At 41.1% G+C, this 27,199-nt stretch overlaps 2 protein-coding genes across 6 annotated transcripts in view; one reads left to right on the forward strand and one right to left on the reverse strand.

Annotated features, from left to right (window-relative positions):
- Positions 1-11,988, forward strand: part of PANK4 (pantothenate kinase 4 (inactive)) — a 22,835-nt gene extending 10,847 nt beyond the window's left edge. Inside the window, exons 9-20 of the mRNA XM_032201701.1 lie at positions 1,131-1,212; positions 2,386-2,486; positions 3,208-3,363; positions 3,509-3,621; positions 4,139-4,226; positions 6,196-6,347; positions 7,860-7,915; positions 8,480-8,529; positions 9,963-10,070; positions 10,519-10,619; positions 11,136-11,204; positions 11,762-11,988. Of these exons, the coding sequence (XP_032057592.1) occupies positions 1,131-1,212; positions 2,386-2,486; positions 3,208-3,363; positions 3,509-3,621; positions 4,139-4,226; positions 6,196-6,347; positions 7,860-7,915; positions 8,480-8,529; positions 9,963-10,070; positions 10,519-10,619; positions 11,136-11,204; positions 11,762-11,975 (1,290 nt within the window). The 3' untranslated portion in view covers positions 11,976-11,988. The remainder of the gene's footprint in view (positions 1-1,130; positions 1,213-2,385; positions 2,487-3,207; positions 3,364-3,508; positions 3,622-4,138; positions 4,227-6,195; positions 6,348-7,859; positions 7,916-8,479; positions 8,530-9,962; positions 10,071-10,518; positions 10,620-11,135; positions 11,205-11,761) is intronic.
- Positions 11,975-26,750, reverse strand: LOC116497548 (probable glutamate receptor). Of its 5 annotated transcripts, none has more exons than XM_032201360.1 (12): positions 23,437-26,750; positions 21,768-21,874; positions 19,706-19,737; positions 19,008-19,067; positions 18,274-18,453; positions 17,187-17,413; positions 16,393-16,490; positions 15,649-15,866; positions 15,127-15,352; positions 14,447-14,694; positions 13,780-13,899; positions 11,975-12,038 (listed from the first exon to the last, which is right to left on the reverse strand). In XM_032201360.1, the coding sequence occupies exons 2-11, from the start codon at positions 21,838-21,840 to the stop codon at positions 13,798-13,800; spliced, it is 1,464 nt and encodes a 487-aa protein (XP_032057251.1). In that variant the 5' UTR covers positions 21,841-21,874; positions 23,437-26,750; the 3' UTR covers positions 11,975-12,038; positions 13,780-13,797. The 5 variants fall into 5 exon arrangements, with proteins under 5 accessions (XP_032057251.1, XP_032057247.1, XP_032057248.1 ...); XM_032201356.1 differs by lacking the exon at positions 11,975-12,038 and having other exon boundaries at positions 13,239-13,899; positions 23,437-25,832; positions 25,917-26,749; XM_032201357.1 differs by lacking the exon at positions 11,975-12,038 and having other exon boundaries at positions 13,239-13,899; positions 23,437-25,511; positions 25,733-26,749.
- Positions 26,751-27,199: the final 449 nt, after the last annotated feature.

The following is a 27,199-nucleotide window of genomic DNA, read 5'->3' on the forward strand; positions in this document are numbered from 1 at the left end:
TTTGTAGATGGTTTTATTAAAAAAAAAACAAAAACAAACAAAAAAAAAAAAACAACCAAGCTGTAATTCTTTCCAGGTTTTGAAGATGTGGCAAATACTAATGATATTTCAGTTGAAAACCAGTGCAGTCCAAAAGCTCACTTAATGCTTGGTACGGGTAGATTGGTTCCTGCACCTTTGCAATGCATGTCGCAGTTTTATAGAACCAATGATGCTATATTTTATCTCATCTCAGTGCTTCAAGCAAGCGACTCCTATATGCTGCTTTATTTTCCTTTGTTTCACCATTACAGTCTTTCTGTAAAACCTTGGTTGCGTTTCAAGAAAACTACCACAAAACTGCAGCTCTAGATTGCTGTAAGCATGTTATCAGCAATTCAGTCTATACAAAAATCTCACTGTAAATTATTATTTTTTTCCCCTCCACTATAGTTAAACCCAGCATTAACTTTTCTGATATTATCTGCTCTAGACCTGGCTTACTGTCCTTTAGAGGAGGTCTCACTCAGCCTTGTCTAGGAAAGCTACGGGTGCTAGTGTGGGTGGTGGTCCTGTTTTCCCTGGCATTCTTTTATATGTTTACTTTTAAACTAACCAACCTGATGGGGAAAATGCCTATGGAGAACGTACAGGGTGACTGTATATTGTTGCATGTTAAACAGTAGCAGAATGAAATAAATAAAATGAACAGTGGCTCGAATGTGTTGGATGCACAGTGGCACACACCTAGGTTGATGACCTAGAAATCAGCTGACCTTATATTTCCAGCCTGTTCAAGCAAGAGGAGTTGAATATTCATGGGATGATGCAGTGGTCTTTCCTGGCGAAGCATTCGCTTCCCTCTGCTTCTGTGGTTGCACAGGCTTAGAATACGCACCACTTCTGCATGTATTTTTTTCCAGCTGTCTTAGAACTGTGGAATGATGTGTGTAAGCAGTTCCTCCTGAAGCTGTGTTTCAGAAACACCATTTTTGGAGCACCATTAAAATTACTGAATGTGTTAGAATGTAGCACAAATGAATATTATCATCTTTAGTTGTTTCTATTAAATTTAAGTGTAAATCTAGTGACAAAGAAGTACATATTAGCCATCAGGGACCATCCAATTGCAATGTTTCATATTGTGGCAGGGAGAGGTTCAGGCATTGTTCCTGAGACATGAAGGCTACCTGGGAGCCATTGGGGCATTTTTAAAAGGAGCTGAACAAGACAGTAAGTACAGCATTGCTATGTTCTGTATATGCTGTGTTCTGAAATGTCAGTGTAATGTCCAAGTTTCTCTTAAGAGGCTGCATGTAAGTTGTTGCCTACATAAATACATTTGGCACTAATAAACACAGATGCTGGGCTTTGCTTTTATATATTCTGGCAAGAACATGTTAATTTCTCACTGTTTTCCTGCTCACCTTTGAGAATCCAGCAGGATTTGGCTCTTCTCTTCTCTGCATTTCTGCAAAGAGCAGTCATTACCTCAAAATCAAATTGGGGAAATTGAGTTACTGAGAACTTTCCTCCTCTTTAAGGGGCCAGCTTCTGAATTCAGTTAATGTACTGCAGAAGACCGGCGTCTCAAAACTTACTCTTTTGAGTGAAAAGCCTCAGAGATTTCTATGAAGGATGAGACACTTCTTTCCAGCATTCTTTGGGTATAGGATGCCTTGGTTGAATTTTGCCATTTGTATTTTCCTTTTTTTTTTTACTTTCTTGTTGATGTACTAGCAAGCCATTCAGTACCTTACTAATAGTGGAAAAAATAATGAGGTGGTTAATGATGCTTAGTTTTAGTAAATATCAAATGTACCTCAGAGCAATGGATGTGGAAGTCATTTCATACCCACTTTATAGACGTGGGCAGGTAACCAGCTACTGAGGAATTAAAGACATTACTTCTGTAGCATGTTCTGTACATATGAACTTAAACTTCTAGAAAAACTCTAGAAATAACTAGTGTTTATATGAACCTTACACTATGCCTTGAGTTTCGCAATATATTCTATTAATAATGGATTTATTTTTAGAAATAAGACATTAGTTCTGATGACAGAAAAATTAGCCATCAATAGTGCTTTGAAGACATTCCGCTCTTATAGCCATTAATGATAAAAAAAAAAAAAAAAGTGGTTTAAAAATGATTTTAGAATTGTAATTGTCTTGTGTCTCATTCAGTTTAATCTGAAGCTCTTTAGAGGTAGGTAAGTCACCAAGAAGTTAAAACATACCTACTGGGGCCTAGAGGGAAAAATCTGATTTATGTATAAAGACAAGGAGAAATGGCTTTTGCAGTGAACCAGCTTCTCTGAAGGGGTGCTGACTCTAGACTTGTGCATGGGAGTATTTTCAGTTTTATTTTCAGATTATGTGTCTTTCTCTCTTTCTCTTTTCTAGATCCAAACCAGTATAGCTGGGGAGAGAATTATGCTGGGAGTTCTGGTCTCATGAGCACATCACCTGATGTTTATCCCATGCAGAGAACCAGGAGTGGTACAGTATGTGGTTGTCTTTCCTAAGCTAAGTGCTTTCTCTTGGCAATGGTGCTTTAAGCCTGGACAATTATTCTAAAGCTACTTGCTTCGTGCCCCTGAGACTGTGCTGCTTGCCGAAAGAAGCGACTAACACAGTATCTTGTATCATGTGTGGTGGTGTCATGTTGTGCACGATGATGTCTTGTGTCATCTGTGATGGTTTGATGTAATGCTTCATAAAAGCAGATGACGGCTGCTACTTTGTCTTGTTCTGCCTCACCAAAGGTGGGAGAAAACATTAGTCTCCTGCCCTTTCTTTGAAGTAGCAATACAGTAAGCAATTAGAAAATACTTTCAGGTTCTTAAAATATTCTAAGACTGGATCTGCTGAAGTGCTTTTGAAAAGGGAACAATGGTGGAGCTCAGCATATTTTGCTGTCCTCTGTTGATCAGCATGCCAATGTTTTTCATGTCAATTTTTTTTTTTTTTTTTTTTTTTTTTCAAATTTCCTCTATCATTGGTTTATCTCCTCCCAGTCTTCAGAAGGTAGCTTCCTATACTTGGGGGGAAAGGGGAGGAAGCGAACTTGGCTTTAGTTGGTTATTTTCTGTTTGTTCCTTGGCATTTTTAGACCCAAAGATGATGTATAAAACTCTTACAGGCTTGTGTAGGCCTTGTGCTAGTTTCACTTATTATGAATCAATTTCTGAACAAGCTCTAATAATTCTTTCATTTTTTACCTAGTTTGACATGTTTGAAATGGATAGGCTGGAGAGACCACTTGTTAACCTGCCACTGCTAAAGGACCCATCGACCTATATTCCAGACACTGTTGACCTCACAGATGATGCCATGGCCAGAAAATACTGGCTTACCTGTTTTGAGGAGGCACTGGATGGGGTAAATATCACAAAGGAGTTGTATGCATGAGTGATAATTGAATAATATAGCAAATGGAGGGGTTGTTTCTCAGCCTGAACTTTAGGTCAGTTAAAAAGAAAAAGTCATTTGATTGGTAACTTCAGTCTTTCCTCTTCTCTACCAGGTGGCAAAACGTGCTGCAGCCAGTCAACCAGATTCTGTTGATGCACCTGAGAGAGCTGAAAAGTTCCGACAGAAATACTGGAACAAGCTGCAGACACTCAGACAGCAGCCTTTGTAAGTGTCTTTCATTTTCCTGCTTTCATCACCTGGCTGCTTCTGTTGAGCAGAGCAAATTAAAAGCAAACTATAAACAAACTAAAAGCTAAGTAAAAGCTTTTATTAAATATTAAGCAGAACAAACTGAAATCTGCTTAGGCTGGAGCAAGTTGATGTGCCAAATATCAGGTCCTCTGAACAGAACCATAGGATCTCCCCTATTAGAATTTTCGAGTTAAATTCTATCTCAGCAGAAAAGTGACTAATGGTCTAGAAGTTATTTAAAGCAGTAATGTGTTAGTTCAGTTGTCTGGCAACTTTGCTTTGAACATTTCCCCTCTCTATTTAAGTAGTCTGAGTAGATTCGCCACTTAGAGACTGTTTAGCACATGTGGCATGTAAAGACTTTTAACTGAAACGTCTGTCTTACGTGCCGTGACTTACTGGAATTCATCCTAATTATGGAGGAAACAGGAGAAAATACCTTTTTTCTGTTTGAAGTAGTTGATCTGTTTTCCCCTCTCCCTTTTTAAAGTGCATATGGTACCTTAACAGTTAGAAGTCTTTTGGATACAAGGGAACACTGTTTAAACGAGTTCAATTTTCCGGATCCCTATTCAAAGGTAAGTTGTTCTTGTTTTACAGGGTGGACAATGTGTAAGTTCAAGACACTTTTTCCATACTCTAAAACTTTGTATAAGTAATGGTTTATAAAGGGAGAGTAGTAACTACCTTGCAGCAGCTGGTGGTTGCTGCTCTGAGGAGAAACAGCAGTTGCTGGTGGGATTTAAAGCCTTTGACCTCTAACCTGCTGAATGCCGTCGTGTTGAGGGTAGTGCTAACAAAAAGTTACCAGCTTTGGTTGTGTCATGCTTCTGAGAAGGGAACTGGTGGTGTCCATCCTGCTCCTGATGAGTACATGGTGTCCTTCATCAGATGCTATTGTAACTTGCTCCTTCAGTGAGGATCTGTTTCCTTCAGTTTAGAAGTAAGGAGACTACATGGAGAGGCTCCACTTCTGCTCATGGATAACCTTAGAAGTGACCTGAGTAATCAGTTTACTTCCTCTTATACTGAGGCTACTACTGCAGTCTAGCAGACTTCAGGAATTTCTCTTTCCTGTTTTTCTCCTCATGGTACAAAAACCATTTTCAAAATTAAGGAAAGTTATGTGTAGCTGTGTAAGTACTTCTGAATAAATCTGAGATTTTCAGACAGTTGTGAAAGGCAATTGGCATTATTATCTTGTAGAGCAGTTAACAATTTCAAGAGCTCCATGCAAAAGTCACTAATGCTATGAAGTTTCTGTGTTCTTTTAGTTACCTTACACTGTATTTTCTTTCCTTCCTCTGCCCCAAAAAGGAAAGAAAAGTAAATTGAGGACAGGGAGAAAGAGTTTCACAAGCAAAGTCATCCTCCCCCACACCATAACTCCCCAAAAAGGCCTGAAAAAACAAAACAAATCTGTTTGCTGTGTCCCTTAATTGCTAAGGCAGTCTCTCCTTACACCAAACTGTGCCACTTTCCTGCATTTTGTCTCTGGGTTAATTTCCTGCTGTGCTGTAAAAAGTTTGATTGCTTTTGTAACTGCTGAGATACTTTGCTGAGTTGGGTTGGAGTGTACACAAATGCATAACCTGTAGCTCTTAAAAGAATTTGTTGCTATTCTGCAGTTGTTCAGTCTTTGGGGTTTATTCTATGATGTACTATTGTTAGGGGAGAGGACATGTATAGTCATCACTTCTCAAAAATAGCTTTCTGTACTGGTGATCCTCACCACTTTTGTGCAGACACAGGAACAATAACAATACCAGAGCCTGATTAGAGACTTTTTTTTTTTTTGACTATTGCTCTGTTTCTGCAAAGTATGTAGAAGCTTCTGCATAGCTGCACTGTCACATGTCACATTCACTCTAAGAAAAAGTTAGAACTGTGTGAGGTGGCTTTTACTTTTTTTTTTTGCCTTTTTTTTTTTTTGTAATTCAGACAAGATAGTGGCAAAAAAAGATGATGTAAAGATGGTAATCAATACCATTTGTACATTTTTAAGTAGAACTAGCTATGTAACACTGATCTCACTGGAGGTAGAAGTGGAGGAAAAAAAAAATCAAGAGCTTCTAGGCATCTGGGATGATGAACCTCTTGAAACAAAAATTTAAGAAAAACAAACAACACCTCCAGTTTTTGTAAAACTGCTAGTGGTAAGCCTCCTCATGCAGATCACCTGGTTTTGGTGGATCGTGTTGCTGCTTAAGTGTCTTTTTTGTGTGTCTATACTTCCATTCCCCAGTCTGCCCAAGATCTATCATACCTCTAATCTATTTGTTTTTTTTTTTTTTGTTTTTTTTTTGTTGTTGTTTTAAGTAATTCTTAGGCAACAGAACACATTCTAGCACTAATAAAGCTTTTTATTAGAATCCCAGGAAACTTTTTTCTTGTTGTTACTAAGCATGCTGATAACAGTAACTTGTTGGTCCATTAGAGGCCATGAACGTAGAGGAGAATGCTTGAACGTGGTCTTGGGACTGAGACAACCAATGATGGGTAAGAATTTTTTGTCTATAAATCCAATGTTTCATGTCTTTCTTACAGGTAAAGCAGAAAGAAAATGGCATAGCCTTAAAATGTTTTCAAAGCGTAATCGAATCTTTGGATTCATTAGGCTGGGAGGAGAGGCAGTTTGCTCTGGTGAAAGGACTTCTTGCGGGGAATGTCTTTGACTGGGGAGCAAAAGCAGTCTCAGAGTAGGTGTTAAATATTTTAAAAGCACCCTTTTAAGACACAGAATATCCACTTGTTCATTTTAAAAATAATTAAATAAAGTGCACCCATCTAACTTTAATTATAGTTTGTATTTTACCTAATCATATGTTGGTTGTTTATTTGCAAGCATTGTTGTGGTGCAGCAAAGTTTACATTTCCACCCTTTAAAACCTGGCAGACACGTTGCTGTGAGTGTTTGAATTAAGTGATAGAGCATTTAATATTCCAGCCTGGCTGCTTTGCTTGTAGCATGGTTAATAGCCTTGCTTTTGGGTATATGTTGTACTTAAACCGATACTATGTACCTCTAGGAGAAAATATGCTGTTTTTCTGCAACCCACAGTTGTCCTGATATCACTCATTCACTGGGCTGTAAGCTAGATTGGGTGGTCTCTTCTGATGACTAAACACTAAGTATTTTTGATCAACATACATTCCTATTGCTGTTTTTAGAGCTTTATTTCCTTACATCCTTTCAGCAGCTATGAATTCACGTAAGGATATAAATGCCAGCTGTCTTAAAATATTTTTGATTTTGCAACTCTGGATTTTACAGCTGTTTTTGTGGGGTTGATCACATAGATCCAATAACACGGGAAAGGGTGTCACTGCCTCACAGCTGACATTCAGCTCTTCCTTTCCTTTTCTGCATCTTTAAAGTTTTCCCCTCTGAGTAAACCAAAAAAAAGTCCACTCAAAACGAGGTGATTCAAGGCTGCCTTGGCGCTCTTAGACTTGGGGTACTTCTGATGCTGCCCACAGCCACAGAAACGAACTGCCACCTGTAATAGCAGTTAGTCTAGTTGCTCCTTGTGGTAAGTGCAGCTCTCCCTCTCTTTGAGGAAGGAACTAAGAGATGTACAGGCTGAGTTACATCTGGTACTAAATGACACGTAAGGAACTTTGAGACATGACTGGCAAGCACTGCCCACATGGTGTAACGTTTTAACTGGCAGCTTTGAATCCAGCCTCATTACCTGTATGCTCATCACCACCCAAGTGTTTGGAGCTACTTTGCTGTATGTACAGCCAATAGCTCTTAAATCCTGTACCTAGTTAAGGTGGTCTTTTTTTTTTTTTTTTCCCTGCCTACACAGGTACAACTTTAAAATATTTTTTGTGAACTAATCTTCAAATTAGACTTTGTATAGCACTGGTTTCCTGTGCAGGTATTTTAGACCCTGACCACATTTATGGCAGTTTGCAGACCAAAAGTCTTCTTTTTTTGCCTGTAGAGTAGTTCCTACAAATGTTTGTATATTGTTGGAGCTTTTTTCTTTTAGCATAATAACATTCTAATTTAACGTACATCTGAGCTTTTTGTGTTTAACATCAGAACAATGTGTCTGTTTCTCAGTCAATGGACCTACCCACACTCCTCATAATAATCAATGCAATAAAATTGCTGACCACCTGCTAGAGGAATGTTTGAATTGTGTTTTTATGTGATTAAGTTGCTTAACTACATACCCTTTATTTCTCTCATGATACAGCGTTCTGGAATCTGAGCCACAATTTGGATTTGAAGAAGCCAAATCAAAACTGCAAGGTACAGGGGGAGATGTGTGGTGGTTGGAACTGGATATTGCGTTAATGTGAGTGGAGGAGAGCAGGAAGGTAGTGATTGTGATGGTTCTGCTGCCCAGATGATGAGGACCCATTCATACTTGCTGGGTTTGTCTGAAATACAGATTTATAGAGTTTCAGGGGAACGTTGCTCTTTGCATTCCAAAGGAACTGGAACCTGAAAGCCTATCTCCTTGCACAGAAGTCTTAGCTGCACAGGTGTTTGGAATATCTCAGCTGTGCTATTTTTGTAGTGTTCTAATCCTGTCAAAGCAGTAGTGTCCCCTCAAGTACAACCCCACCCATTTTAGGGTGAGCCATAATGGTATTTAGCTCACGTGACTCCATTGGTTTATTATGAAAATTCCATTTCAAGAGCACTGTAATTGAGCTATTCCCATAATTAAGACCTTAGCAACTTCTTGAATATACAGTTTTAACATTCAAAACCTGATCTCAAACTGCTTCAGCATCTTTAAAAAGACCAAACATACAGATTTGCTCCTTGCCTAAAAGTAACACTAATATGATTTTCTTTGTGACACAGAACGTCCCTGGTTAGAAGACTCCTACAGTCAGTGGCTAGAGCGACTGAAGGTACGATGCCACAATTGTTACTAACCATAAGTAATTTAATACATTAATCTTGAGGGGAAAAAAAAAAGCGTTAGCTTGTTTTTAACAGATTTAATAGAACCCTGTTCAGGCAACTCAAAATAAACTCTATTAACACAGTACCAGTAATTCAGCAGCCTTACCATAAAGACAGGAATAAAAGGGATTTGACACTTCATTACTTACCAAGTTTCTTAGCTGAATTTCTGCAGGAACTGCAACATTCATAACCCAGCTGCTTTCAGAGTTCTTCCAATGTACCCATAGTTCCCTTCTTTATCAGAGCACTTTTATTTCTACACAGCTGGACTTGTAATTTTGAAAACTTAAATCCAAACGTAATGTCTGTATTGTTCCTCCATCTCAGTAATCAAGCTAAAATCTGCATTAATTAAGGAGCTTTCTGAAAGTAATTAATCAATTACCAAAGCTTTTTGGCTCTGTGTGATGTTTATTACTATTTAATTAAGGTTCACTGAAAAGCTGAAATGTTTTTTTGGTTCTCTCTGTAGATCTATGTTGGAAATGATAGACAAATGCTTGGTGTAAGCGGACCGCTCCAAATCATTGCATATTGTGTCTTAAAAGTATCATATAATCATAGAATCACTTAGGTTGGTAAAGACCTCTAAAATGTAATCCTTTATGACAGTGCTAGTTAAGGAAATTCAAGCACTGTCCTGACCATTTTTTTTCCTTAGGAATTGAGCATTAGTTACAGTAGAAATTCATCTGCTGTTACAAACTGCAGTGAACTAAACTTTATAACATCAGATTTAGAATAAATCAAAATGTTAATGGAGAATAGGAAATATTTTTTTATTTTAGGATGTCACTGCCCCTAGTAGTCCATCCTGCCCTTTCCTGGCAGAAGGAAATCCTGTTCACCCTACATCATGCTAGCTTAAAACATCCACAAAGGTAGGTTTACCCTGATAACCAACATGTTCATGTAGGCAACTGTCCATGCTGCTGCTTCTGTTTTAGGGAAGGTTATTCTCCAGCTGCATGGCATAATGAAATGGGATTTCTAATCTAGCCTCCCAAGGGTAGGATTATAGGTGTGACTACCCACCCTTCAGAGCCCTCTGAAGTAAGTTTCTGTTCCCAGCTGCTGGAGTTACACACATCTTTGGCAGCTGTAGCTTAATTAACAGAGTTTGAGACAGCTCTCGAATGAAGTGAAGTAATTATAGGTTGTTTTAAATAACTGTGCAAAGACAATCTTAGGGAAACTGATTTTGCTTAAGATCAGAGGTAGATGAAGTACTATGCTGCTGCTAGATAATGAAAATTGCCAATCACTTAGGGGTATAAAACCTGGGGTCTTAAAATGAGTGTTCCTAAATAACACGAACTATTTAATGACCTGAACTATGAGCTAAAGCCTGAATGAATTGTTTTTTCTCTTGCAGGAGGGTCCCCCTCATAAATGTGCCTTAATTTTCGCAGATAACAGTGGAATAGACATAATTTTAGGAGTCTTTCCTTTTGTGAGAGAGCTCCTCTCTAGAGGGACAGAGGTAAGTGTTTTTTGTTGTAGAGTCAGCACATAATGCAGCGTCTGTAATTGGTAAAAGGTTTGTTAAATACCTACTAGCAGTGCACTTTGTGAGACTGGCTCAGCACACCTCAATTGAGAATGATGCAATTTAGGGCAATGAGCTTCAGGCCCCAAATCCCTGGTACTCTGAGGTCTAACTTTAAGTAGACTGCAAAACGTAACAGAGCAAAGGGAGACTGGCAGATCTAAGTGTGCTAAACCAGGGTTTATGATGTCAAAAGACCTGATGTAGCTGGTTAACCTGGGAGGGGTGGGGGGAAATGAGGACTGGGCCTCTCAGGCCTTCTCCTCTCTCAAGGCCTCTTTTATTTTATAAGCCAGGCAATGACAATCTTTAAACAAACAAGAAGCTCTAACACCGTATTGCCTGCATTAATCAGTGAACTACTCTGACATCTTTGCCTCAGGTTATATTGGCTTGTAACTCTGGCCCTGCCCTAAACGATGTCACCTACAGTGAATCCCTGATTGTTGCTGAGCGGATAGCAGCGATGGATCCAGTTATTCAGTAAGCCTATAATCTGTCTTCATTACGTAGCATACAAAAGGGGAAAAAAAAAAAGTTTCTTCTAACACACATAGTTGTTATTTGTGTTTATTGCTGTCTGAACTCTGCAACCTGGAAGTAAGATACAGAGGATGATCAGCTTAAGGTGAAAAAATCTACAAAGTGGTTCTTGTTGGCACGTCATTCTATCTCCTGCTAGTGTCATCCCTGATAAGGACTCAAGCTACTAAACCCCTGTACTTCTTATGTTAAAAATGAATAGAGGAAAATATGCATCATGCACAGACTAGCCTATGTAGAGGATATATATAAATATATATAAAAGTGTGTGTATGTATATATATAATATAACTAAATAACCTGTTGCTTAAGGAAACATGTTTCTGAGTCCTAGCAGGAAAAGAAACCTTTGCAAAGTACACTCAACTATTCACTGTCTGGCTTATTACCAGAGTTGCATGACTATGTTTGACAGACCATGTAACACTTTTTATTTTTATATTTTTTCAAATAAAGATCTGCACTGAAGGAAGAGAAGCTGCTGTTGGTCCAGACAGGTTCAAGTTCTCCGTGTCTAGACCTAAGGTATATTGGCAAAGTACCAAATTTGTTTTCATCAGGTGAAGGATAACCAGAGACTATTAAGTGTTCTGGAATTTCTCAGCCACACTACACAGAAATCGTTAAGAGGTGCTCAGTCTGGATTTGCAGACTTGTGATACTGATCAAGCCTTCCTAGTTGTTCTACAGCTTATGTTTCATTTTGGTGTTCAGGAATTATATGTTGTCAGTTTCATGGGCAACTTAATTATTGCTGATGTAAAATATACTGTGTGCAACCAAGACATCCACTTGAGCGTAAGAAGCATTTCATGTTGTTAATTTATTTATTTTTTATTTCTCTACTGCAGAGAGAACTTAACCTGTGTTTTCTGGGAAAGCCCAATTCTGTATGCATTTGATGAAGCTTTTAAAACTACATTTCAATCCCATTTCCTTTGATTAAGGTGTTCCTTGTTTAATGCCATCAGTAATTCCATACCCCAACACCTTTTCTATAAAAGCTAAAGCCCATAGAACATCTAGTCTTTATATGTAGCGTATGTAAGTATGACTGCTTCTAAGTAGACCTCTCATTTCAGCCGCCTGGATAAAGGCCTGGCTGTGCTGGTCAGAGAACGGAAGACGGACTTGGTTATCATTGAAGGCATGGGTCGTGCCATCCACACAAATTACTACGCGGCTTTGAAGTGCGAGAGCCTCAAGCTTGCTGTTATCAAAAACTCCTGGCTTGCCGATCGTCTCGGAGGGAAAATCTTCAGTGTCATTTTTAAGTACGAAGTGCCATGTAAATGATACGGATCCGGTCGACAGGGTGAACAGGAGCAGCAGAATGGACTTGCACTAGTTTTACTTTAACTGTAAAGAATGTATTTTTATTACAACAGGGAAAAGAGGTCACAGGAAATTCCATATTTATATTGTGCTTTTGTGACTTAAAGCAACAATATGATTCACTCTATAGTATACACACTCAAATATATATATGTATATCTCACTCATTGTTTATTTTGGTAAGTGTTTATTTTAATGCTGCAGTATTTGTGATGAAGAGACTTTATTTTTTTGTTCTGTGAGACATTCATATAGAAATATATTTAAATGTCAATGAAACCTTTTTTTATATATCTCTGCCTACTCTGCCAGCAATGCCATGGCACATACCAAATAGTTTTTAAAGTGCTAAGTGAATCTGACATTGTATTTTTCCATGTCAGCTTTTAAACTTACCCAACCTGTTTCATGCTCCGTAGTTAAGTTGGTTGAAGGACTGATCCACCTCCTACTCTAACCACCATTGCTTAAGCTGCATTTAAAATAGAAGTGTCATGATTTGAGAGCACGTAGCCAATAACTGAACAGCACTACAGCAGTTTGAAGAACTCGTAACTCCTGCTGCTTCCACTGTTTGTTCTTGTTGCCACTGAGGGGTGGCAAGCTGCACCTATACTAAATTCTGGGCAGCTATCAGAAGTTTAGAGTCTACACTATGCTTCAAGTGACTCTGTAATGCTTTATTCAGGAACACCCAGCTATTTCCCCATCACAAGGCAGATTAGTGTCTGCTTTCTTCGGTTATTTAATGCTGGAGCTGATGTGAATTTGTCTCTTTGTTCATGCAGCACAGTTAAAAAAACACTTCCAAGTAAGTGAATTTGCTCCCTCCCACCCCATCAGATGTGCAGTACATAAATGCAGTCATTTAACCATGAATTTACAAACCAGCATGTGCATGCATCAGTCATTCCACCTCTGAAAAGAAAACCATCTTAATTAGGAAACTGTTAAATACGCAACTGAAATAACTTCCCCATGAAGTTCAACTGTTTTTCTTTGACAGCAAGAGAATAATGTAAAATACCCATTACTCACTTGCCCTTGCTTAGTGAGTTTGTACTTCCTTTAATTGACTGATTACCAAATTTCATGCTGGTGAATTTTAATTGTTATTCCTAAATACTTCCTGATCAGGTTAACTAAGACAACCTAGGAAACATCTGATGGGAAACAGACATTTCTTAAATCTAGTTCCTTAATTGCATCATCCCCTTTCTTGGATTTTAGGCTACTGCAGAGAATGCAGTAAAGTCCTGCATTTTGGGGGATTATGCAACAGTACTGTCCTTTCTGATTCAGAAATTACCTTCACAGTGACCATCATCTGCCTAGAAGAGAGGAAGAGTAGTCTGTAACTAAAATATTTAAGAAGCAGTTGTTTGTGATTAGAACAATCAGGTGAGAGCTTTAATTTTCAAGATTGTTCCTCATACTGTAATTAGTAAACAGAGGCATCACGTTAACCTATCCTAACTCCCTTACTCCTATAGGCATTTATGCACTTACATAGTAAACTTCTAAACTAAATATAGGTGTGATTCCCCCATCTTAACCTTCCTTAATTTTTAACAGTTGCACTCCATCCTTCATCAATTTAAATTTCTCCCAGCTGCTTAGTTTTCTTTTGAATCCAGCTCCACCACCAATCCAGAAGTGCTGTGTGTTTATGATTAGGAAACTAACACTCTAGACTTGCAGAAAAATACGTTTCTACAGTGATGTAGTTCCTATGAAATACATATGGTAGAACCCTAATACACACCCATTCCTTAACAATTTTTTAAGCATTAGCTCTTCCTGAAGTCTCCTGGCTTTGTCTTGTATTTTCTTTTATACGTAGACGAGTGCACATTTCTTCTGTGAAAATGGAGCAACAAGACTTCTGAAAAACAAAAGGGGAGAAAACAAGGGGGTGAGTTCTTCTGCATCATAAAATCCACTTTTAAAATGTGTGCTACCCATCCATTCCAATGGATGGAGAACAAGAACACCACAATGCACATTCAGATACCAGTGCAGTTTTACTTACATGTGGGTTCCTACTTGTCAAATGACTTGAAAATAGCCATACTTGAGAATAAACTTGTTATTGGTGATTTACTGTCCTCTGTACACACTCAGAGTGTTGCAATGCAGTTTCGCTGCATTACAGTAAATATTTCTACTTAATATTTTAGGCTTCATTTTATTATTTTTATACTGTTTTGGCTACCTGCCTATCACACAGTCCAAGCTACAACGTTTCAAAGATGTAAAGAGTGAATACTTAGCAGTCTCCTTGATCCCATTACATTCCTTTCCTTAGACAAAGCAAGATCATGATGTTAAGGAAGCTGGTATTCTGCCCAGTGGGGCAGAACGGTACCTAACTTGTCTGTGCTAAACAGCAGGGATCCAAGGAGGGAGGACAGGAGATGACCATCATCTACCTTGACGTGTCCAGCAGCGTGTCTGCTCTTATTCGACAGCTCCACCACAGCTGCAATCACTCCCAGTGCAAGGCCAATTGCAAGAGTAAGGAAGAGTCCACCGAGGGCTTGGGGCTGGAGAGGACTCCATCGCTCTCTGCTTTTGTGAAGGCAGCTGGTCTCCCACCACTTGTTCCGCAAGTAGTCAAGGTCACCTGACTCACGCAGTTTGAGGACCGCAATGGAGAGCTTCTTAGTCCATGGGGATGCTAGCAGCAGTGGAATGAAAAAGTATAAGACAGATCATGAATATTATAACATTTTAAAGCAGCCTGGTGCTACCCTACCAAGCAGTGTTAGCTGGGTGCTGATTCCCAGCTACCAAATGGTCATTCTGCAGAACACCACAGACTAAGCTGAGTGCTTTTTTAGATAGCAATGATTCCTGTTGTATGCACTTGCAGAATAGTAATGGAGTGAAGGTCCTTTAACAAATACAAGCAATCAAGCTCACAAGAAAAATTTCTTTAGGAGCTCTGCATCATTCCCGGGCCCAAGGCTTAAAAACTAAGTAAATAAAGGAACCAATGCTCCTGAGTTTCAGGACTTAGCTGTGCCAGGCTGTTTGCTCTCAGTCTGCTATTTCAAACCCATGAAATCCAAGTGGAGAAGTGGGACAGAAGTGGTGCACTGTGACTAACCCTGGGCTGTGGCAATGCCAAATCCTCTGGCTCCGATAACTTCAGGGGCTCTGATCAAATTGCAGTGCCTGGCAGCTGCAAGGTCTTGAGAGATTGATTCACCAATGAAGGCGTAGTTCGAGTCCATCACGCGTTGAACTGCTTCCTGGTAGGTTTTGACTAAAACGTGGTCTCGTCTCTTGTCCATATACTCATAGATCATCTGATGGATGGGATTCTTGGAGTTCTGCAGCCCAAAAAAACAAGTGTTAGACTGAAGAGTAAAACAAATGTGCAGCACTTCTGGATAAATATGCAAAGATTGTGAAACAATTTGGAGAATAAGAGCACATAAATCATTCCCCCTTTTGGGCCATCTCTGTAATGAAAATTATCATCTAGCTGGCACAGATTTCCTCTCAAATCTTACAGGGATTAATTATTTCCCACCACCACCCCTCAAAAATAGCTTTTACAGGCACCTCAGCCCCAGCTTAGCAGCCCTAAGGCACGTGTGTATGTGTGCAATCAGATTCTCTGCACCTTGAAGTAGTAGAAGGTGGAGGAGCCGTCCAACGTCCCAAACTCGAGCTTTCTTTGCTTCACAAGATCTTCAAAAGTCTGGATTGGGAGCTGCTCGCTGCCAGAGCTCAGGAGCGCGGTGAAATTGGCGATGTAGGCAGCCAGCAAGGCTATGGTGAAGAGCCACCAGATGGCGGCAATGACCCGCACAGAAAGAGCTTTGGGCCGAGGGGTGACACCTGCGCGACCAGAGGAGCCGATAAAAAGCAAGGGAGGTGATGTACAGTGAGAGAGACAGCTTGTGTTAAAGCCGGCACAAGACTTCTTTTTAAATAAAGGCCAAACTGCAAAACTTGCCCTGCAGCTACCTAGGAAATGCACAGGCCTGAAAAGCCCTCAGTGGCTGAACAGCACCAACACCACACACTGCGCAGAGAGCTGAAGCAGCATTAGTGGCCAGAGGCAATAAAAAGCCTCCACTCTACAGCATCAGGGCGAAGGTTAGCTTGACTTTCCCCAGAATAAGCGTTACAGCAGGAAAAAGCAGTCCTCAGCTGCAGCCAGCCACCTGTACAACTCCAACAAGTCTCAAACTGCAGCTGAGAGTTTGAGTACTGCTGAGTGTCCCTGCTGCAATGTCCTTCCCCTCAGCAGCACCCAGCCATCCAGCACCCGGTGTTACAGACAGATGAGGGCTGGATAAGCAAGCAGCTTACAAAAATATTCTGCTCCCAGGGCTCCTCTGCTGCAGTCCTCTCAGCTCACCTTGCAGCGCGAGCGCTCCTGCTCCAAACCAGAGACTGTTTAAGAAGGTGAAGTGATTCTCTTCATTCTTGGGCTCGTTCCATTCACAGGGGCTCAGCCTGTTGGGAAATGATGGGATAAAACCAGACAGTCAGGAAAAAATAACCCTGTAGCATGACATGCAGCAGCGCAGCTAGCCCAGAAATGCCTTTTCCTTCCATGGTAGGTCCTTCTTCACTTGTGGTCCAGTTTAACCAGTACAGAGAAAGGTGTTCCTGCTCAGTGCCTCAAGTATTTCACAACAGTAAAAGCTCAGGAGGCTCCTCTTACAGGTTTGCCAGGTCCCTTCTTGAACCACTGCATCTAGTCTCCCTGGCCCACCTAAGAGGCAACACTGGCTCTGTTCTTTAGTGTAAGAAGAAGGCCGCTCCTTGGAAGGAATGCTTATCTATAAAAGACTACACATAGAACTTGAAAAGCAGCACCAGAGCTTCTGTTCAAGACTCCAGCAGCAGAGAGCCTTAGCGCAGCATAATCAAGAAAGGTGGGAGAAAGCTGAATCTCCTCAGAAGAGGAGGGAGGGGAAGAATTCCTTCCAAAGTCAGTGCAGGACTGAGTGCATAAAAACACCAGGAGAGAGAACTGCACGTACGAACGTGGTCACAGTAAAAAACAAGTTCGAAAAAAGTGAGGAAGAAAAGCTGAAGTACAAACACACAGGCTTTTAGCAACTTGTACTTTCTCTAAAACCGAGATCTCCTCATAGCTGGGAAAACAGTCAACTTTTGAGCAAAACCTGTGACACGTGTTTATACCTGGCAACAAGAAAGAGGCAGAAGCACGTCAGAATATAAGCAAATAGGAGACCTGTCCAGGTCTCCTTACTGAAAGGTGCCAGGAAGTGGAAGAAAGACATCTCCTGCGACATGGTGTCCTTTCGAAGCAAGATTCCAATCCCAGTCTGCAGGAATGGCGTGGTGAAGGAGACCACCTCTTCTCTGGCTGATGTGACTGTTAGGGGAGCCACTGCAATGTCTGCTTCCTGTAAGATGAAAAAAATACTATCAACTATCCAACCTACCTGATGATTTCTGCACTCAAATAGAACACTTCCCAGGCTGAGTGGGCAGATATCTACATGGCAAACAGCTTCTCTGTCTCACTGGACAGCTGTGGGCTTTGACCGAGCTCCAGAGGACAGCTTTCCATTTTGCACTGTTCATAGTGGGGAGCTGGCTGGTGTCTGGGGCCTCTGGTTTCCTACGATCCAAACAAGCTGAGGCTGTGCACCATGAACTACAGTGGGTTTGTTTACAAAAAACAGAAGGCACGTTCCTTACTTTTTCTGGCTGCAGCACCTACATGGCTGACAGGACATGTTACTGAGTTCAGAGGAGCAAAGAGAATTCGATTCAAGTGTTCCCAACAGCTGGCAGAATGCTGGCTGGAGGGAGTGGTACCCCATGGATAAAAAGCAGGTTCAAGCAGCTATTTGGATAGTCTGAGGGGTTACATTTCAGAAGAGACAGGTTTGGCCTAGAGCTTAAGTACAAGGTACCTTTTCCTTAAAGCCTTTGTTTCATTACAGAGCTACGATGTCTCGTGCAGCCTCTCAGATTACAAAGGCACTGGGCAGTCTCTGAAACAAGACAAGAACTGCAGCAGGAGTGCCTTGTTACAATGATTTCTACTATGGCCATTGTCTCCTTGTTTTGTAGTGTCCGTATCTGTAGGACAAAACCAGCTACAAGTCTTTCTGTCCATCAGTTCTACACAACAGGCAGAACAACTCCCAGGTTGCTCAGTCCCCAAGGAAATTCTAATTAAGAGCTGTGCCAGCCCAGCCCTTTGGTCTCTTTCCTGTTACAGCTGCAGTTTTCACAAACATACGATGAAAATTACCTGTCTCAAAATCTCTCCAATCATCCCTGTCCAGTTTCCATTGGAAGAGACAGCGCCGTACTTCCCATCTCCCACCACCTTCACCTTGTAGCTGAAGTGAAGCATTGAAGCAAGAGCTTTCAGCAGGTCAATGCAGTATCCCTCCAGCTCCGCCCTTCTCACCATGACGTAGGGATCTTCCTGCATAGAGAGGGAAATGCACACAATTACATGCCACCAGTCTGCAGCATGCAATTGACTATGAATTAACCCTTCCCGCCCCCCCCCCCCCCCCCAAAAAAAAAAAAAAAACACCTTTCCACAAAGACCCCTGTCCACGTTATCAGGAGGAAAACATTTCCAGTCTTGAAAGATACTCACAGGAGTCATGTGCCGCTGCTAGTAAAAGAATACAGCTCCAGGAAGGGCAGCTGCATTTTGCACAGCACATGTACTACATAAACAAGTGATGCCCTCTTCACAGGCTTAACACCCAAATACATTACCTTTGGCCCATCAGTTGAGAGTTACGTGCTAGTGTCTGGCAGCAGAATCAGAAAATCTGCTGGTGTTGCTTCTTCTGAATGATCCTGACTGTGTCAATGAATCTTTCCTTTTTTTTTTTCCTTTTTTTCCCCCCATTTTTTAATAACATGTTTTTAATTTGGGCAAATGTGTGATATGTATAATATATCTAATAATGATATAATTCCAGCTACCTCCCAGCCACTGTAAGTATCACGTAACTGCCTTACCAGGATTGTTGTGACAGTCAAAGTTGGAAGATTCTCTTCTGGTCCCCTCAAGTCAGTGTCCTACAAATAAAAGTGAAGAATTAATTGGATTTCCCAGAACTGGCCCCACTTAGCTAGGGTTTACATTACTGTGTGTGTGTGAGTTAAATCAGCTAGAAATCTGCTCCCCTGAGCTGCAGCAGGTCACCTCACCACTACTCTACCTTCTTCAGGAATTGCTGTTCCATGACAGTAATTAATAAATCACAAATGTTTTGCTTTACTGCATGTTATCAGTGTACTTTGTGCAAATAAAACATCACTTTAGATGCTGTCGCAATTCTTCAGATACACGGTGCATACAGTCTTCTGAAAGATAGATCAATTTATGTTGCTGACAAAACAGCTAGCAGCCAATTAAGGCCTCATTAGAGAGCAATTGCAGGAGACAGAACAGTAGGAAACCTGAGATGTTGAGGAAAGGAGACAAAACTTCGCCTCTGCACAGGCACACAATTCAGGAGTGCATCTCCCAACCTTACACAACTCAAGGTGCTTTCTGATCAGTACCACTTCAAAACAGCTAAAGCTTTTGCCAGGAAAGCTGCCTGCCCATCACAGATGAAAAGCCTTGCACACTGTCACATCTACTTCTGCATTTAACACACTTTCTCACAAACAACTTCACTCATAGCTCTGCACCAGTGAATTGGACGTACCTTATTCGCAGCAGCATCATTCCTCATCGCTCCTGAAAAACAACAAAATAACTCCTTGCAGCATTTATATTTTATGGTTCCTTAAGAGTGAAGTTTCATAAACTCATTTCATGTTGCACTTACACAGAACGACTACCCTTAGCTCAGAAGCTCACAGCACAGCTGACTCACACCAATTTTGCCAGGTTTGTTTCCTCTTTCACAGCACAGTGTTAGTGTGAAGCAAACAGAAGCAGAAATGTACACCACCAGACTCAGGCTTCAGAGGATTCTGACTGTAACTTTATTATTCTGGTCTTCACACTTTGAAGGACGGATTTTTCAGAACTGCCCTCTAGACAAGTCGAAAAGCCAGCAGTTCTGCTACTTCACACAGCTAAGATTCCTCCCTAATTCCTGCAAAACTCTGCCTGTAACCCTAAGGAAAAGCAGAAGCTCATCAGCATTACACTCCAAGGCACTGGGGTTTCTAATTCTTCTCTTCCCCTAATAACGAGAGGTTCTTCCTGTCAAAGCAGACTGTCTTGCAACTACAGGGGTAGAAACCCTTCTCCAGCTCGTCCTCTTGCATTCCCCCCAGAATTAGAAGCACTCCGACTCTTTCCTTCCTGTGAAAATTCAAACCTCCACAAGGATCAGGACCAAAACCAGGAACCAACAGGTACTGCACTAGAGAAGGGTCTGCAAGTCTGCCCTGTTTTGCCTCTTCTCTGCATCCTATGCAGTAAGGGAAGTAAATACAGCTGAGAGTTTAAACGTGATGAGAGACAGTGCAGCCTGCAGTGAACAACACCCTGCCTGTTGTCAGATCTGCCATTGACCTGTTTTATGTTACTTCTTCTCGTGCCTCTGTTTCCCATTTGTAAAACAAAGGCTCTGATACTTTCCTATTTGGTAAAAATCCACCTGTAGAAGTATCACTAATGGGGTTAGCTGAGTTTCTGGTTCTGCTCTCTGCCCTTTTAATAAATCCTGTTAAATTATTTGATCCACAGCCTCCTTTCTCATAACACTCAGAAGAACGCTGTAATAATTGTGATGCAGAATTAAAACCACAGCCACTATATGGCTTATTAATTGCCCAGGATGTTTTTCTGGAATGTGCACATTGCTCCTCGCAATCAAAGAACACACAGTACAAAGGCCAAAAATCCCTCAAGAGAAAACAAAAAACTGAGGGTGTTCTTGCTCTTCCAAGCAAAAGCTGTGAGTTTTTCATTAAATATAACAACATATTCATTCATTATGTATTATTCATTCTCTGGTTTTGCATTTTCTTGTCTTGTGCTGAACTCTACATTATTGTTAAAACAAAAACTGCTTTTTCCCTCTCCACTACAGTTCTCCACGGGAGCTGGAAATCTTCACAAAGGAGTTTTCTTGTCTCCCTTCAGAAACTCATTAGAGCCAGTAAAAGCCATTTGAGGCTCCCTTTTGAAGACCTGCTAGGGTTTCTTGGAAGAAAACAGCCTGTACTGAGGGCTTCAGCTCCCCCACAGTGGCACTGGACGCAGCTGTTCAAAGCCCCATTGTAAGGGCTCCTGAAAGGACCATAAGTAATCAAGTCACAGCACTAACCCAAGTGCTAACCCAAAGTTCATGGCAGTGACACTTCTCAGCAGCCAGGTCCTCGTTGTGAGGATCTACAAAAACACAACGCAAATAAAAGGGACTCATCCCTCCAAATCTTGTCCCCTAAAGGCTTGAAACTACTGCCCTGAAGGCAGGAAGCTACTGCGGCTGCAAAAATCAGCCTTGCCCTTACCCCTTCTATTCTGAGCATGAACAGCCTTCTGATGGGAGATGACTCTGCCTGACTTCATGAGAAATGGCTTGTAGCACTGTTAAGAACTGCCTCACCCCGATTTTCTACCCTGTCCTTCCTGTCCAGGCTAACACCCGTGCCTTTGTGTCCTCCACCCATATTTCCCTTTTTGCATATAGATTAAGATACGGGCTTCATCTAGCACTAGTCGTCAAAGAACGAGAGAATTATCAGACTGTGAAGAACAAAAAAAATCAGATTTGGACGCAGCCAGCATTGTTGGCCAAATATTCTCACCTGCGTGGCTTGATTCTCTCAGGAGCAGCATGGTTGTAAGCACAAAGAACACGAAGTGTTGTCCTTTGTCCATTGGAGCAGAAATAGTCACTGTCTAGAGGAAATTCCTGCTCGAGATGAAAGACAAGTAGTTAAGGCTGGTTTTATGGTTCCTCAAAGCTGAGTTAAATCAGTTTGTCTTGGATTGTCTGCACCACATTTGGAAGAGTCCCAATTGTTTTTCATTTTAAACGCTGCAACAAAATTTCTGCATGACTTGAAATAACTGTACATGTGTCATGGCAAAACAGCAACAGAATTATGAAAGAAAGCCAGTGCCATGTTATACTCCATCTCAAGCTTCTGCTATATTTTTGACTATTTGTAATCACAGTGACAACCAAGGGTCAGGATACCATTGTCACAGAAACTACAAAAGACACACTGAAAAAGTACTAGGAAAAATCACCATTTAGGAGACTATGCAGGTGAAAAAGGTGCTACAGTGTGGTATTACCTGCTTCTGACTGATGTGCTCAAAGAGAGAAAGGTTGCTTCAGTTAATTTTATCTCATCAACTTTTATGAATTTTTCCCCAAACCTGCACACCTGTGAAAACTCCTGACATTACAAAGGCTCAGTGGTTTTTCTCATTCATTCTCTCTACATTTTTCACTTTCATACGAAGAATAAGAAGTGAATAAAATTTACACAGAAGATTATTTGTGTTAAATTTAAATGCTGCCTCTTTTTGTTATTGTTAAAAATACTTCAAAATGGGATTAGTGTTAAAGGATCAAAGGAGAGGACTGACATTCAAGTTAGGGAGCGACCTAAATTTTCTGAAAGTAATTATAGAATACAGACAAAATGCTAGATACTCTTAGCTGTTGGGAGGGCAGCACATGGACAGTCCAATCAGCCACCAAGGCACAGAGAGGAGAAAGCAGCAGAGATATTCTGGTTGAGCCACTAAGGAATTTTTTCTCTGGTTTCTCTTCTTAAAGCTTTAGATTTAACCTCTAAATTTTTGCTAATTTTCCTTGCAATTGTGTATACGCTATAAAGTGATCTATACTTCAGGCAGCTTCCTTCAATAAGTAAAGAAAAAGCTGTTCAGTATTCAGAGCTGGTAATAAAATAATAAAAATGAAAGAGTTGTTAACACACTGGCTACTGTCTAAGAACAAACACAGTCTAAATATGTGAAGAAAAAAAAGCATTTTTGCAAAGGCAAATATACTTCCTTTAATGTAGTACTGGAATGATTTAAGAATAAACAGAATCAGTAATCAGTTACAGAGAGAATAATGGGAGCACAGAGGGCTTCAGCACCTCCAGCCTGTGACGAGTTCTTTAGCTACTGCTTAAACTAAACTGCAGCATCCACTTACCACATCTACCTGGCGAGGTACTACAAAACTTTCTCAAGTTTGACAGCAAATCAAACTAAGGATTTAAGATGCTACTTTGCTAGAAGCAGCTCTCACTCCTCAGAAGCTTTTCAGCCTTTCAAGAACTAAACAAAAAAGAGACACCACCTACTCCTCTGCCATCCTTCTGCATGCAGTACTGGAGGAAGGCATTAGCAGCATGGAAAAGCTGGGCAGCCACCAGCTAGGAAGGAGACAGCCTGCTGCAGGCAGGCTGGAACAAGCAGAGCAGCGAGTGAAGGCAGCATCTCACTTACAGCAACTCCTTCAAGCCTCTCCCAGCTTGGCTTGGCTGGCTGGGCACCAGCAGGAACACCGATGAGCAGCAGGCACCGTGGGACTGCTGGAGCAGGCGGCGTGGCAGCGCTGGGCTGTTATAAGCCCCGAGGGAGGAGCCGGGGGGGGCTCCTGCAGGATGCCCACTGACAGCTGGCACCGCAGGCTCCCGGGGGACCTGGGGCTGGGGAAAGAGGAGGGGGATGTTTGGAAGCAGTTTAGTCCAGCAGCTCGATGCCACATCAAGGGTCAGAAAAGCTGACCGCTACTGCTCGGTCCTGTAAAAGCCTTTTTTCTACTGAACTGTGCCCTTTCAGCTGTGCCCATCTCCTGTCTACTGGTCCTGCAGGCTTAAAGCTTTCTTCATGCTGAGTGTCTCAGATCAGCTGCAGGACTTGGGTATAACACCAAAACCCTCTCAGATCTGCTCCATGTTTTTTCTCCCAATGCCCAGAGCACTGAGGAAAAGCCTGAGCTTCAAGGTAAACCTGGCTTGCACATAACCATTTAAGACACAGGCAAAGAAGTGAAATTCCTGTTCCCTTCACCCTTCCAGTTAATCATTCCATGTCAGACATGAGCTACAGGACAGCCCTGCCAAGCAGCCACTTCTACTGGGCCAGGTCATTTATAAATACACACACCAAAGCACTGCAATTACAAAGGAGGGCTTTCACAGGAATTCAGAAGAGAGTAAATTATTACAACCCATCCTGCAGGGGAGTTGGAACATGTCCACACTTGAGTAAGAAACAAAAAATTACTTCCCACTTGACTTTAATCGCTGTCCAAGATGGAAAACACTCCAGCTGCTTGTGCCTTCTTCCCTAAGCTTCTCTTAGATATGCCACTAAGCAAATCAATCATTAAATGTCACCACAGCTTGTCTTCTGCCACAATGAAAACCACTTACCTTTCCATAAAAAGTGCTTATAATACTGCATTTGGTGATGTCTGCCTTAACGGAGTGAAAGGGCTTGACTCACAGCTCGCTGCAGTTAAGGGGAGCTTACTTTTAATGCACGTCAGACACCAGCTGGTGCAAGTCATCCTCACAACATGGCAAGATGCTCATGTAGGTTATAAACAGTAACTACATGCTCTCTATTCAGCCAAACCAAAAAGAATCTTGTAAGATCCATTCACCTTAGATGCTTTGGGCTGCTTACAGCTGCACTGCCAGGTACTACCTTTGGTGGCCAGCACGTCAGTTGTTTTTCACTTTTCTGTGTGATAGCTTCACCCTAGAGATTCTGGCAAAGGGCTGCATAGGGAGGGAGGTGAGCAAAAAGCAGATAAGCTGAGGTTCCCAGCTGCTTCTCATGAATATTTTTCTAGGCTTTAGTAAGATGCACATTATGGTATGTGATTTGTCACAGCCGGCAGCTAATGAGGGCTAAGCCACTAATAAACTCAACTCCAAGCAGCTGAAAGCATCTCAGCTCTGACAAAATGAGTTTTTAAAGACACAAACATTCAACATCAGTGTTCTTACACACTAAGTTGGAGAAATACGGACCATAAATCGCAAGGCCAACCATGTAGTGTTTGTCATTCGGAAACTTAGGACTCCTAATCTTACACTGTAATGAGCTGAAAACACAGGGCAGGAAGTTGAGACATCACAGGATGAGCTCTGGACAAGGGAAGATACTTGCTGTTACTCTACAAACCAGCAGAAAAAGATAAAAAACAGGCTTTCTCTGGACAGAGATTTAGCTCAAGGCTTTGGAGTTTTCATTTATTTGGCAGTGGGTGGAGCAGGGCAACAAGAAAAATCCACTCCAAATCCTAAAAGATCTATGTACTTAAAAACCTGATTGTGATATCAGATTCAGCATGAATCTTTCCATTTGTAAACACAACAGCAACAAAAATATAAACAAACTTATTGGTTAAATTATCACTGTGCTAATTATTCTTCAGAGCAAATGACATTTTTAAACATCTCAGTAGCTTTTTACTCAGTTACTGACCTTCTTGAAGAATACTGTTTTCACCTGCCTTTCTGAATTCCTTCACACCTGCTGCCAGGCTTTTGTTGTTGCATGACATCCTGAAGGGAGAACAAATACCAGTGACTGTGCAGCATTTGCAAGTGCTTCTGGCCTCCATCTTGGATGAATTCTCGACCCTGCTGTATTAAGGTGTGTGACTGTAGTAAATATTTGCACCTTCTTCATGGCAAGCAGTGATTACTGCAAAGCAAATGCTGCCAGCTGAGCAGCTGGCATGCACAACCTGCTGTGGTTTCATCTGGATCTACGCTGAATCTACCTGCAGTTTCACGAGGGAGATGGAGAATCTGCTTTTTCATCTTGATCATCATATGAATGGTGGAGAAGACTGTCCAGAGAATAAGAGCAGAGAGGTAGTCCTAAAAGGAAAGAAAATCAGTGCTGCCAAGAGCCTTGACTCCAGACTCCCTCCGCTGTTGCTGAATCTTTATCGCTTTCCTTACCTTTTTAGACAGTGCCCTGCCTGCTGAGCAGATCTGAGAGTGTTCCCTCTTCCCTGAAGAAGAACAGATGAAGAGCAAAACTGCACAGTAAACTCCCGCGGTGTTGGTGCCATGAAATACCTTCCACTCAGACAAGTAAATGGATACATCATTAATGGTCTTATGTAGTGCAACAAAACAACTTGTCAAGGCAGTTACTATGAATTTGCAGGCAGGACAAAATTCACATGTGCCCTAGTAAATTAAATCCAAGCACAGCTTTTTAAAAATGTGAACAAAGGAAGATGTTTTGAATTGCTGCATGATGCTGCCTTCCGTGAGGTGCATTAATTTAACAAGTATTGCTTAATCGATAAAAGCTCTAAAAAAAAGTGCAACTTGGTCTTCGAAAAGACACAAATAGGCTTTTTAAATGTTAACTTTCTAAAGCTGTCAATTTGCATGTACTTGTGTGCTTTAAAGATAAAAAAGCAGCAACTCCCTGCAGCTCTTCAGCTCAAATCTGAAGTATTACAGGCTGACTTTCCGTCTCAAGAATGTTAATGAAATTCGCTTTGTGTTAAGATACAATGCAAGACTAATCTTGGCAGATCACACATTCTGCTGTTGATTTACCTTTTTTTCTTCAGAGGCTGCAAAGATATTGTAGGGTTACTTCAGTGCATGTTCCAAACCTTTGTTACACAAACCTCAAGGGCCTCTCCTCCAAATTATGAAGACAAGCAATAAAGATCAGAGCCAGGATGGAAAGCTGAGGGAACATGTTTAGACAAAGCACACTGAAGATCATTTAAAAAGATTTAATCACAGACTTTAACCCCTCCCAGCCCTCACCTCCATATCAAGATGAAATCATTACCTACAGTTAGCCTCACATTTTGATATCTCAGAATTGAAATGCTTGTAACCAAATGATGATAAAATTAGAACCAGGAACTCCTTTCTAGCCCTGCAACCTACAAGTAAACCCAAGACCTTTCCAGGAGAGAGCATGAACTAAGTAATGCACATTTTCACTGTGTACTTTGCTGGAATAGGAAGAGAAGAGATTTTTGAATGAGATCAGCAAAGAGAAAATTTTTGCTGCAGTATTTTCAGTCAGACTTGAACAACCTCAGTAATGAAATAAGACTATCTATCTTACGTGGAAAACCATAGAGTTTATCTTTGTATTGTTCTGTACAACATTCACTGCCTTGGCTGTGACAGAATAGATCAGGTCCTTGGATTGTCTGTCTGACTACCAACTACGTGAGTCTTGCCAGAATTTTCATCTACACAGC

This window comes from Aythya fuligula, chromosome 21 (genome assembly GCF_009819795.1).
Source record: "Aythya fuligula isolate bAytFul2 chromosome 21, bAytFul2.pri, whole genome shotgun sequence".
NCBI classification, from domain to species: Eukaryota; Metazoa; Chordata; class Aves; order Anseriformes; family Anatidae; genus Aythya; species Aythya fuligula.